Here is a 12402-nt window from a genome sequence, read left to right on the forward strand (position 1 = left end):
ATGTATGAGTGGATGAGTGGATGGATGAATCAGTGAGTGAGAGGTTGGATGGATAATAAGTGAGGGAGTCAAAGGATTTATGGATGGATGGATGAGTGAGTGAATGAGTGAACAGATGAATGAATTAGTGAAGAAATGAATGGATGAACGGCGAGTTCATGAATGGATGGATGGATAGCGTGTGAGTGGATGAATGAGCGGATGAGTGAACTAGTGAATGAATGAGTAGCTGAATGTTGAGTTAGTGAATAATGAATGGATGGAGAGATGGATGAATAGATAGATGAGTGAGCGACAGGATGAATGAGTGGATGAGTGTGTGAATGGCTGACTCAGTGAGCCGTGGGTGAGCAGCCCCTTAGGGAGAAGACCAAGAGCTCTCAGAAGCCATTGTTTTAGCGTTTTATTTTAGTTTCTGTCTGTAAGCCCTTCTATTTACAAGCCTGACCTCAGGCTTCAGGAGTGGACGTGAGTTTATGAAAATGGCCACCCAGGGACAGTGATGTGGCCACTCCGTGCTAGAGCCTTGGAGAGAAAGCACCTCAGCTGTTTTCCGCGCTATTCCTCCAAACCACGGGGCGGGTAAAAGTTTTCTTGGCACCCACATTAGACAGCTGACGACGGCTGAAATTCCACTGTGGAGGTGCCTTACCCACAGTCACACAGATCCAAGGTGGCAGGCCTGGCCTGGACCCCCCGGGATGGGGGTCTGACCCCAGAGCCGGTGTCCTGGTCTCTGGGTTGGCACACCTCTTCTTCCCTGCCAGGGACACCGCCAAGCAAATGGCATCCGGGAGCAGACCCACCTTCCGTGTACCCAGTGCCCGGGATAGGCACCCTTCAGGGCTGAGCAAGGCCGAGACAGCTGCTCCGGGACCGGGCAGGCCACCCCCGCCTCGGGGCCCCCACGAGAGCAGCCTGAGCAGCCTGGAGGGCGGCAGCAGCACCGAGCAGTTGTCCCGGAAGTCTCCACGCCGCACTGGCCGGCCCCACCCAGAGGTGAGTGGCCCCAAGGGGGTCTCGGCCTCTCCCGCAGTGCCCACAGTCTCCAGCTTGCTGGCCTTTGCTCACGCGGTTCCTGGGGTGATGCCCATGCCTGCCCTCATGCCCTGCTCAAAGTTCGGACTCTGCCCCATGCCACCTTGTGGCTGTTGCTTTCTGTGCAGGGGCTGGTTCCTCCTGAGCTTGCATTGTCTTGCTCTCAGCATTTGCTCCCTGCATTTCTCAGGGTCAGCCGGGTACAGTTGGGCAGCAAGTCTTTGCTCCCTGCCTGTTTGTACCATGAGGACAGTGATTGGGGGGGAGGTGCCATACCCAGTCATGTTTGGGGACCGTTTGCAGCACCATTTACACACAGGTGACACTGCTGGTGTTTCCCAGGGGACCAGCATGGGCTCCAGCCCTTTGAACTATCACCTGGTCCCCAGTAACAGTAATTGGGGCATTCCCGAGTAGTGCTCAGAGAATTGGGGCCTCCACGATTCTCAGCCAGCAAGGCTGTTGGTTCATCAAGACTGATGGTCCTGACAGCACAAGGGCCTGAGGATGAAGTGTCGCAGTGCTGGGATCTCCTGGCAACCACGGGGGTGTTGGCATCCCCAGGGTCGCACTTGGCAGTGCCGGGTTCTCCAGGGCTGCACCCAGGGATTCTTGGGGGACCATGTGGTGCTGGAATAGAGCCCAGGTTGGGCACATGCTAGGCACGTGCCCTGACCGCCTTGTTATCTCCCGGCTCCTCCCTCAGCAGCGATTTCTCAATGAGCTCACAGCTGTAAAAATGTGATGTTTGCTGTGGAACCGCCTGTAGAATTGTGTGCACTCACATGCACGCACACTCACTATCCTGTGCACACAGATGTCCACACATATATGCACACATCACACGGGCACAGAGCCACAGGTGTACACATACACACACTTGCACACAAGGTACACAGAGCCAAAGGCATGAGCATACACATACGCACATACACAGGGAAAAACATGTTACGCACTGGCATAGATGCACAAAGACCCACAGGTGTGCGCATGCACACATGTACACACACCTGCCACACAGGCACACAGACCCACAGGCGTGCACATATACACATGCACATACACATAGACGCATGCATGTATACACTGGCACACAGACCCACAGATATGCACACATGTACATATACGTGCACACACAGATACACAGACCCACATGAGCACGTGAGCATACGCACATACACAGGCACATACACGTACACACTGGCATTGATACACAAAGACCCACAGGTGTGCGCATACATGCATGCACACACATGACACAGGCACACAGTGTGCTCATACACACATGCACATCCACAGGCACATACGTGTTATACACTGGCATAGATACACAAAGACCCACAGGTGTGCACATGCACACATGCACACACACCTGACACCCAGGCACACAGACCCACAGACATGCACATACACACATGCACACACAGGCACACGCATGTACACACTGGCACACAGGCCCACTGGTGCATACATGCACACATGCACACACACGTGTGCTTGCCCCAGGGACCAGGAGCAGAGAGGACCTGCCCAGGCCCTCATGGGCAGTATTGGCGCCGCCTGCCGTGTCCATGTTCTCTGCCCTGGCCTCGGCCCCAGTGTGTGTGAAGGGGGCGCGGCTGTGCGTGTTTGCTGGCCTCTGGCTCCCCGGTCCCTGGGCCTGAATGTGGGCTGAGGGGGCTGAGGGACGCAGGAGGAGCAGCCTGGTCTGGGGGTGGTTTCTGCTCCTCCTCCTCCTGCTCTTCAGCTCAGAGTCTCTCCCTGGGGGAGCAGTGCTGCGTGCTGTGGACCTGGCACCTTTGCAAGGTCCTGACACAGCCCCCCCATCACCCCCCCTCCCCAGTCTGAGCCTTCAGTGGGAGCTGAGCAGCCTCAGCATCTGGAAGGCTCTGGAATGTGCTGCCCTGGCACATTCCACACTCTTAAAGGAACACTGCCTCTTTCAGGAGCCCTGGATGGCATCCCCAGAGACAGACAGTGGCTTTGTGGGCTCCGAGACCAGCCGGGTGTCCCCCCTCACCCAGACCCCGGAGCACCGGCTTGCCCACATCAGGTAGGCCGGGGAATCTCCCACCATTATCCTGTCCGTGTCACACCAGGTTAACCTGGGCACCCCTGAAGAGGAGTGCGTGGTCTGGGCAGTCTCCGAGCTCTCAGCCCCTGCACAAACCTCATGGTATTGAGGGAGGAGAACAGAGCCACAGAGAGGGCAAGCGATGGGCCCAGGGTCACCCAGCCAAGTTGCCAGAGACCTGGAGAAGAGCGTTGGCTGGATGAATGAATGAATGAATGAATGAATGTGGGGCTGGTGAATGAATGAACACTAGGGGACGGTGGAGTGCAATGAGCATCATGCAGGAGAGGGGCCACCAGGGGTCTGCCTGGGGAGGGATGCAGGTGAAAGGGGTGGGATGCTGGGAATCGAACCTGGGTCGGTCGTGTGCAAGGCAAATGCCCTACCCACTGAATTCTTGCTCCAGCTCCCTAGTTCTTAACCATGAAACTGAGCTTCATCCGTTTATGAGCCAGGGCGGGTGGCATGCCACTCCACAGTTCAGAAAGCAACACACCCAAAAGGAGAGAGAGAACAAAAGGGAATGCTCTGCCACAGAGGCGGGATAGGATGGGGGGGATGGGGGGGGTGGAAGGGATACTGGGAGCATTGGAGGTGGAGGATGGGCACTGGTGGAAGGGTGGGTACTCAATCATTGTATAACCGAAACCCAAGCACAAAAATTTGTAAGTCTGCAACTGTACCTCGTGGTGTTTCACTAATAAAACTTGAAAGAAAGAAAGAAAGAAAGAAAGAAAGAAAGAAAGGAAAGAAAGAAAGAAAGAAAGAAAGAAAGAAAGAAAGAAAGGAAAAGAAAAGAAAAGCAATGCGTGCATCACGGGGGTACCTTGAGGTATCCTAGGCTTTTCCGGCTTTGGGGCCAGAATCTCACTGGTTCAGCATATGGCCGAGCTTGGAGCCCCCTGGTCTCTGTGTTTCTCCTCAGCACGTCTCTCCCCTCCGGGACCCCCAGCACCCCAAGGACGTTGACCCAGTCCTTCACCACGCCTGCAGCCTGGCCTGGAACCTCCCAGACCAGGGACCCTCAGGCCCTCAGACGAGCCTCCGAGCCCAACCTGACCAGGAGCCGAGCCCCGAGGCACCCCCCGGCCCCGCAGAGCCCCCTCCGGCACAGGGCACCCAGCTTTTGCCTGGAGCCGCCCCTGCCGGCCGAGACAGGTGAGTGGAGGCACCGGGGCAGGGCAGAACCCAGGGGTGGCTGGGTGGCAGGAGTTAAAGGTCTGTTCCACAGCAGCTGGATGGATAGAGCAGCAGGTCAGGTGCTGGCCTTGCACACGGCCAGCCTGGGTTGGAGCCCTGTATGGTCCCCAGCCCCGCTGGGAGTGACCCCTACTACAGCGCCAGGAGTATGCCCGGGGCTCAGCCAGGTGTGGTCCCAAAACAGAACAAACAGAGCTCAAGCCACAAAATCAGGAATTCCACCCCCAATCCACAGAGGCCGGAGCACCTGCTTTGCATGCGGGAGAGCCCAGCTTCCATCCTGGGCACTGCCAGATAAAAACCCAGAGGTTATGTTAACAACGAAACATCCCCACGGGGTACAAATGTGACCAACCAGATCAAGAAGGATCACACTCAGTGATGATTTTTGGGTCACATCCAGCAATGCACAGGGGTTACTCCTGGCTCTGCACTCAGGAATTACTCCTGGTGGTGCTCAGGGGACCATATGGGATGCTGGGAATTGAACCCAGGTTGGTCACGTGCAAGGCAAATGCCCTACCCACTGTGCTATCGCTCCAGCCCCAAGAAGCACTGGGGAATGTCTTTTTTTTTTCCCAACTGATTTTGAAAATGGATGTGAGAGCTCTTCCATGTTACCCAACAATTCCACTTTCAGGTTTTTCCCAGGTGAATATTAAAAAAAAAATTACAAAAACTATATCTATCCCAAAATGTATTGCAATGTTATTTATAATAGCTAAACAAAGTGCTCATCCATAGATAATTGGACCAAAAAGTATGGTATGGCTTAAATTTGCCATTTGCAGTAAAATTCAAAGAAAAACCAAAACATATATTTGATATAAGATATGTGTTTATTGTAAGGACACTTCAGAGTTTCCTGGGAATCTGAGAGCCGACAGCTCAGAGTTGAGCCTGGAACTGTTTTCCGTCACTTGTTTGTTTATTTATCTATCTATCTATTTATTTATTTATTTTTCCCATCACTGTAAAATCTGGGGTCCCAGTTTTGACCTTTGAAACGGGCATGTGAACTTTTTCTTGAAAGCAAACAAATACATGGGGAAGAATAGAAATCCATGATTTTTTAAAATTTAATGTTATTTTCATAAGGTTATTCACAATAATGGATTACATTCAATATTTCAATACCAATCCCACCACCATTAGACCTTTCCACCATGTGGTGCTGGGGAATCTACCGGCAGTCAGCCACATGCAAGACATGTGTCTTCCCCACCCCCCGGACTGTATCTCCAGCCCTTGTCTTATTTTGTTCTGTTTTACTTATTTTATGCTGCGTCCAGCAGTATTGGGGGACCGTTTCTGACTTCAGGTATGGGTGTTGCTTCTTTGCAGTGCTCAGGGGACCATGTGATTCCAGTAATCTGTCCCCTGATTAGATTTTTTTTTCTCTTTCTTTTTGGGTCATACCTGGTGATGCACAGGAGTTACTCCTGACTCATGCACTCAAGAATTACTCCTGGCAGTGCTCGGGGGACCACATGGGATGCTGGGAATCGAACCCGGGTTGGCCACGTGCAAGGCAAACACCCTACCCACTGTGCTATTGCTCCATTCCCATAGATTTTAATTTTTGAAGTAGTTGTAGATTCACATGGTTAGAAGAGACAGTTCTCAGCTGTCCAGGTACCATCCTCCCTCGCCTCCCCCAGATGCTGGCATCTTGCACAACTCCTAATCTGATGCTGAAATGGACATAGTGGCCTTAAAGAGCCGTGCCCTGGGGTCCCTGCTGCCCTGAGACCTACCTACCCCCTCCTGCCCTACCTGCTCCTGAGCTCCTGGGAGTCCCAGCGTAGTTACTTTGTATCAGCAGAGTGGTTGGCCACAAAGCCTCCAGCCCACTGTTCTTGCCTGGTGCTATTTTCTACTGTTTTGTCTAAACCATTCCACTTTTCTTTAGTTTGCCCCTTTACTTATTTGTTAAAATTTTCGCTATTTTTGTTTTGGGAACCACACCCGGCGATGCTCAGGCGTCACTCCTGGCTCTGTACTCACTTCTGGTGGTAATCGGGGGACCATATGGAATGCTGGGGATCGAACCCAGATTGGCATGGGCAAGGCGAGCGCCCTACCCACTGAACCATCAGGCCTCTTGTTTGTCCCTTATTATATAGTGATGAGTAGCATTCCAGGAGCTCACTGGTTTGGGGGTTTGAGTTTCTGGGTCCATATCCGGTGGTGCTCACCCCAGCCCAGTGCCTGGGGGTCATTCTCGGTAATGCCAGGGAGGGCACCCAGGACATCTGCGTGCCAAGCGCGTGCTCCTGTCCTTGAGTCCTCTCCTGGGTGGCTCCTTGTTAACACATGGGCCACCTTGAGTGTGTTTTCACCCTCGGTCACCAGCCCTTTGAGAAGCTGAAGTCACAAGCTGCTCCTGCAGACATCTGCGGAAGTATATGTGTAGTTTTAGCAGGGGCAGACACGTATGACAGCTAGATTCTGGGGACCCCGTTGGAGGAACATGAGTTGGGGTGTGGGCAGAAGTCTTGGGCCAAAAGCTGGAAGTGGGGATGGGGCAGGCATGTGGTTAGAAACAGCCCTGGGTGACCCCTGCAGCCCCATTGTCAGGGTCTTGTGGCCAGGTGTGCATGTGGGGGAGAGGGGGAGTCTTTGCCTCGTGGCCAGGTGTGTATGTGGGGGAGAGGGGGAGTCTTTGCCTCGTGGCCAGGTGTGTATGTGGGGGAGAGGGGGAGTCTTTGCCTCTCGCAGAGCTTCATCGTGAGGTGGAGGGTGGGGTGAGCTTTTCCCATTGTTCTCTTTCTCCCGACTTGCAGCTGCACACAGGGGCGCCCAAGCTTCCTTTGCTGACTCACTTGCTTCTTTTTGCAGCCCTTGCAGGAGTTGCGGGCTCAGAGGAGTTCAAGGGGCACAGCCGAGTTTCTGAGAAGCCCACCGGCAGCGTGGTGATGAGCCCACCTGCCTCTCCTGCCCCTGAGACCACCCCCGCCTTCCTCCTCACCAGGACCAGCCGAGAGTAAGTAGGATGGACGGATGGTCGGTCTGTCGGGGCTCTGTGGCTCTTCAGAGTCACCTGATGAGAGGTGGGAAAGTGAGTCCCTGGAGAAGCAGGGGCTGCCAGCCTCACGCTGTGTCTGTGGGGTCCCACCGAGGGGGACCTGGGCCCTGTCTCCAGCCAGTGGGGAATGACCAGGGGCTCCCCTGCCCCTTCTCCTGCTCTCACCCCCCTCTGTGTCACTGAGATTCTCAAGGCCCCTCTGCGTGTTCTCCCAGCACGTTGCTTCTTGAGTGGCTGAACAGAAATGGGGCTGCAGGGGGAGGGGGTGGCCGTGGATCGCACGTCTTAGCTGAATGCAGGGCCAAGGACTTGGCGGGAGTTAACACTCCGAGGCCTCGTGTGCTGGGAGTGCAGTGGGGTCCAGCTGCTGGCCAGGCAGCCGGGCAGTTATCCTGAGCATCCTCTCCAGGGTGCGAAGAGGCTCCTGACCCGCCAAGCTGTGGAAAACGGCAGTGCATGAGACACCATCTGTGCCCTGGCAGGAGGGATGAAGCACTGGGGGGTCGTTCCCCAGAGTGACAGGCACAGTGAGGGTCCAAGGGCTGAGAGAGCACAGCTAGCCCAGCCAGTGAGAGGCTTCCTGGACTCCTTCCTGGAGGAAGTGGCATCTCATTCAATCTCAGGAACGATGGAAGAATGTCCTCAGTGGAGGGAATGGTGTGTGTGTGTGTGTGTGTGTGTGTGTGTGTGTGTGTGTGTGTGTGTATGCACACACACAGGTGTAGAGGTGAGAGCCCTGGCACCTGTCAGGGGAAAGCAGTCATTCCAGCCGGATGACACAGTATAAAGTGAGGGTGATGAGTCATGGAGGGTGTGGTGGTTGGGTTGGGTGGGGAGGAGAGCCGGGCAGTCGCCGGGGCCCCTTCAGTGGCCTGGTCAGAGGTTTGGGAGGAGGTCTGGCTCGAGGTTTGCCCCGAGAGTCCCTGATGGCCGCGGGCTCACCTGGATGCAGCCAGGGGCAGCTTGAGGGGCCGGGACGAGCTGAGCTCTGTGAAGCCCCGAGTTGCTCCCCTGATCCCACGTGCCCCGCCCTGGCCGCTGCTTCCCCTCACTCTGCCTGCTGCCAATCTGGAGACCCCCAGCCCTGTTGGTCCCAGCCCCCAACTCTGGCTGGACCTGGCCCAAGCCCCTCAGAGAGCCCCCACCCCTGGAAGGGGAAGATTCTAGGATGACCCTGATGTCCGGCTAGTTTCCCAGCTGGCTCAGAGATCGTTTGCAGGGAGGGTGTGAAATGCCACCAGGACAGGAGTAGCCCCGAGCCCAGCTGGGACCCCCAGAGGGCTTGGCACGCCCGGTGCCCTCTGGCCGTGGGCTTTAGCTCCTCTGTGGGCTGAGTGCAGCCCCCGCCTGTGCCCGCTGTGCTGGGAGTAGTTGGCACAGGGAGCCCTTCCTGCAGCCACCAGGCTCCGCCTTGGAAACCCCAACAGGCGTCTCCCTGGGGTTGCCACGGAGACCTTCTGTCCTGGACGCTCAGGGCTCGCTGCTCCCTGCACCCTGCCCGAGGCTGGGGCTCAGCCCACCCCCACCTGCATTCTCCTGAGAGCCGCAGGGGTGCAGGCATGGAGCAGGGAGAAGGGGCCCCACACTCGGGGCTGGTCCGCAGTGAACCTGCAGGGGCTGCACCAGCCGGGAGGATGGACAGCCATGCCCAGCCCAGGCACCTGGGGCCCGTGGGTCAGGGTTTGGGTGCTGGGCAGGAGGTGGGGGGGCGCTCCTCCTTCCAGTTCCGGCCCAGAGGCGGGCGGGTGCAGGGCCGGCTGGAGGGAATTGCAGGTTTTCTTCGCGAAGTGGTTGGGGCTTCTCGAGGTCATCTGTTTGGGGCTCACCCAGCAGCCTGGCAGATGTGCCCCACGCCTTCCCACAGGCCTTCCCGCATGCGCTTTCAGGGGAGATGAGAGGTGGGCTCTGTCGCTGGGTCCCTTCCCCTCCCTTAGCCCTTGGCTGTCTGGGACGCCAGTTTCGGGATGGTCTGCGAGCAAATGGCTGTGAGCTGTAAGGTTGCGGGGTGTGACAAAGGGGGACTGTATTCCTTGCCTTTCAGCAGCTCCCTGGTTGGGTACACAGACAGACAGACAGACAGACAAGTTCTGCCAGGAGCAGGGGATAGACTGGGGTAACCAAGGAGATGTTTGGGGGAGCCCAGAAGGAAAGGCATGGGGGGAGAGGGGGAAGGATCCAGGCCGGGGTGGTAGTTAGGCTTCCTGCGGACAAGGGAAGGATGGGAGACAAGGCAGAGTTGAAATTTTAAAGTGGAGAGAGAGAGCGAGAGGGAGGAAGGGAGAGAGAAAGGGAGACAGACTTACAGATAGAGAGATGGGAGAGAGGAGAGAGAGAGGGAGACAGAAGGAGAAGGAGGGAGAGAGACAGAAAGAGATAGAAAGGGGAGAGAGAGGAGGGGAGAAGAAAGAGGGAGAGAGAGAGGGAGGGAGAGAGAGGGAGAGGGAGGAAGGGAGAGAGGGAGGGAGACAGAGAGAAAGGGGGAGAGAGAAAAGAGGAAAAGGGACAGAAGGAGAGGGAGGAACAGATACAGAGATAGAAAGGGAGGGAGAGACAGAGACAGGGGGAAGAGAGAGCAGGGGAAGAGAGAGAGAGGGTGGGGAAAAGAGAGGAAGGGAAGAAGAGAGAGAGAGAGAGAGAGGAGAGAGGAGAGAGAGAAAAAGAGAGACAGACAGCACTCCTGGGACTCTGAGCACATGTACAGGCCCCTCTCAGGCCGTTCCGCTCTGCTCTGCGCATGTGCAGGGACATGAGCCCAGAGCGTGTGTGTGTGTGTGGGTGGGGGGGAAGCAGAGACTGGGAGAGTTTCCGACCCACAGACTCGTGGGCAGATGCCCTCCCGGGGGGCAGAGCCCCCGTCACTGCAGTCACTGTGCTTCACTGAGCTTGTGTCTTGGTCTCTGCCCCCGTCCCCCGCCCCGCCCCCCCCCCCCAGCCAGGCCATCCGGGAGCTGCAGGAGGAGGTGTCGCGGCTCCGGGTACGGCTGGAAGGCAGCCTGCACCGCTCCCCCCAGGCCAGCCCCACGCGCCCCCCCGTCCACCCACGAGCGCCCCACCAGAGTGCGCGAGCGGCGAGCAGACTCCTCAGCCACCTGGGGCGCCCACTACGGCAGGTAGGGCACCCCGCCCCCTCGGCCCCGTGCCCAGCTGCTCACTGCACGTCCTCTGTCCCGCATTCAGCCACTTGCCCACTCTGACTGGGATACACCAGAGAGTGCGCTCCAGGCTCTGTGCTCAGAGGAACAAAGGGCCATGCAGCAGCGAACATCTCTGGAACCACCGCAGTGCCAGGACATCTCCAAGGCCCTGGCCTCCCACCCACTTGCTTGTTCCTTCATTCTCACACTTGCTCATTCATTCATGAGGACATAAAATCTTTATGCTTTTCCTTTCCATTTATTTTTTTTTATTTATTTTATTTTATTTTATTTTTTTGCTTTTTGGGTCACACCCAGCAATGCACAGGGGTTGCTCCTGGTTCATGCACTCAGGAATTACCCCTGATGGTGCCCGGGGGACCATATGGGATGCTGGGAATCAAACCTGGGTTGGCCACATGCAAGGCAAACGCTCTACCCGCTGTGCTATCACTCCAGCCCCTCCATTTATTTTTTAAAAAAATTTTTATTCAATTATTTTTGCATTTTGGGTCACACCCAGTGATGCTCAAGGGTTACTCCTGGCTCTATACTCAGGAATTTACTCCCGGCAGTGCTTGGGGGACCATATGGGATGCTGGGGGGGTGAACCCGGGTCGGCCACGTGCGAATCAAACACCCTAACCACTGTACTATCCCTCTGGCCCCCTCATTTATTTTTAATTTTTTTAAAAAAACTTTTTCCTTCCTTTCTCTTTGGTGATTGTCTTGGTGGCGAGAACCTCAGAGGTCACACGCTTTGTGGTGGCCCCAGGGAAGCCCACACAGCAGAGTCACCAACCAAGAGTGTACTGGACATGTGGGTGGGTGCCAGGAATCAAACTCACAACCTCGTGTTTGCAAGATGGGTGCTGGCCCTGCCTGCCCTGAGCTTCTTTGGGATGTTCTTCCCGGTAGTCCTGGCTGTTCTTACTCTCACTCGGCAGGCAAGGAAACAGAGAGACCCCGAGTCTCTGGGACAGGCCCCGGCGCCTGTGGTTTTGCCAGTTGTGTGCCCCTCTCTGTTCATCACTTGTCTCCTGGCGGGTTTTCTAGCTGATCATCTTCCAAAGGCAAAGACTGCGTGCAGCAACTCTCTCTCTCTCTCTCTCTCTCTCTCTCTCTCTCTCTCTCTCTCTCTCTTTCTCTCTCTCTCTCTTCCACTAGTAAATCCACAGAGAGATTGTCTGGGGAGCCCGGAGGTGCCGAGCAAGCTGTCCCCACAGGACGGCGGCCAGCCAGGTCCTCCTCAATGCCGCGGGAGATGCCCCGACAGCCCCTGAGTAAGTGACCGTCGGCTGGGACTGATGGCAAGTCCATCGGAGATGGGGGGGAGGGCTGATGCTCAGGGCTCAGGGCTTAGGCAGCACCACTGTGGCTGAGGGTACACGCGGAGCATGTGTCCCGGGGGCTCTGTAACACACGTGCTCGCTAGGACAGCCTTTGCTCCTCCACCTCGGCGCATGGTAGGTGGGGCTCCCATCACCCCCGTTCTGCAGAGAAGGACCCAGAGCTGCAGGCACAGTAGCTTGCTGGAAGGAGAAGCTCTGTGGAATCTCAGCCTGGGCCCCACCCCGCTCCCCACCTTCCTGGCTGTCAGGCCCGTGGCCTGCTCTGTGCTTGATGATTCGGACCTGTTAAACAGGACCTTTAGAGGCTGGAGCAATAGCACAGCGGGTAGGGCGTTTTGCCTTGCACGTGGCCAAGCCAGGTTCGATTCCCAGTATCCCATATGGTCCCCTGAGCACCACCAGGAGTAATTCCTGAGTGTAGAGCCAGGAGTAACCCCTGATCATCGCTGGATGTGACCCAAAAAGAAAAAAATGAAAAAATAAATAAGGGGGACCTTGAACAGTGCCCCCTGCTGGGCGAGCAGGGGCATGACATGGCCCGCCCACGTCCAGCCACTGTTCTGGCCTTTTCTCTCT

General features: G+C 56.2%; 1 protein-coding gene across 1 annotated transcript in view; it reads left to right on the top strand.

Annotated features, from left to right (window-relative positions):
- The window catches only part of AKNA (AT-hook transcription factor), a 60748-nt gene that overhangs the window by 43115 nt on the left and 5231 nt on the right, over window positions 1-12402 (top strand). The window contains 7 exon segments of the mRNA XM_056138591.1: window positions 768-999; window positions 2985-3091; window positions 4038-4270; window positions 7154-7298; window positions 10273-10366; window positions 10368-10450; window positions 11642-11757. Coding sequence (XP_055994566.1) covers window positions 768-999; window positions 2985-3091; window positions 4038-4270; window positions 7154-7298; window positions 10273-10366; window positions 10368-10450; window positions 11642-11757 — 1010 coding nt within the window.

Source organism: Sorex fumeus, unplaced genomic scaffold (assembly GCF_029834395.1).
Source record: "Sorex fumeus unplaced genomic scaffold, SorFum_2.1 ptg000129l, whole genome shotgun sequence".
Taxonomy (NCBI): domain Eukaryota; kingdom Metazoa; phylum Chordata; class Mammalia; order Eulipotyphla; family Soricidae; genus Sorex; species Sorex fumeus.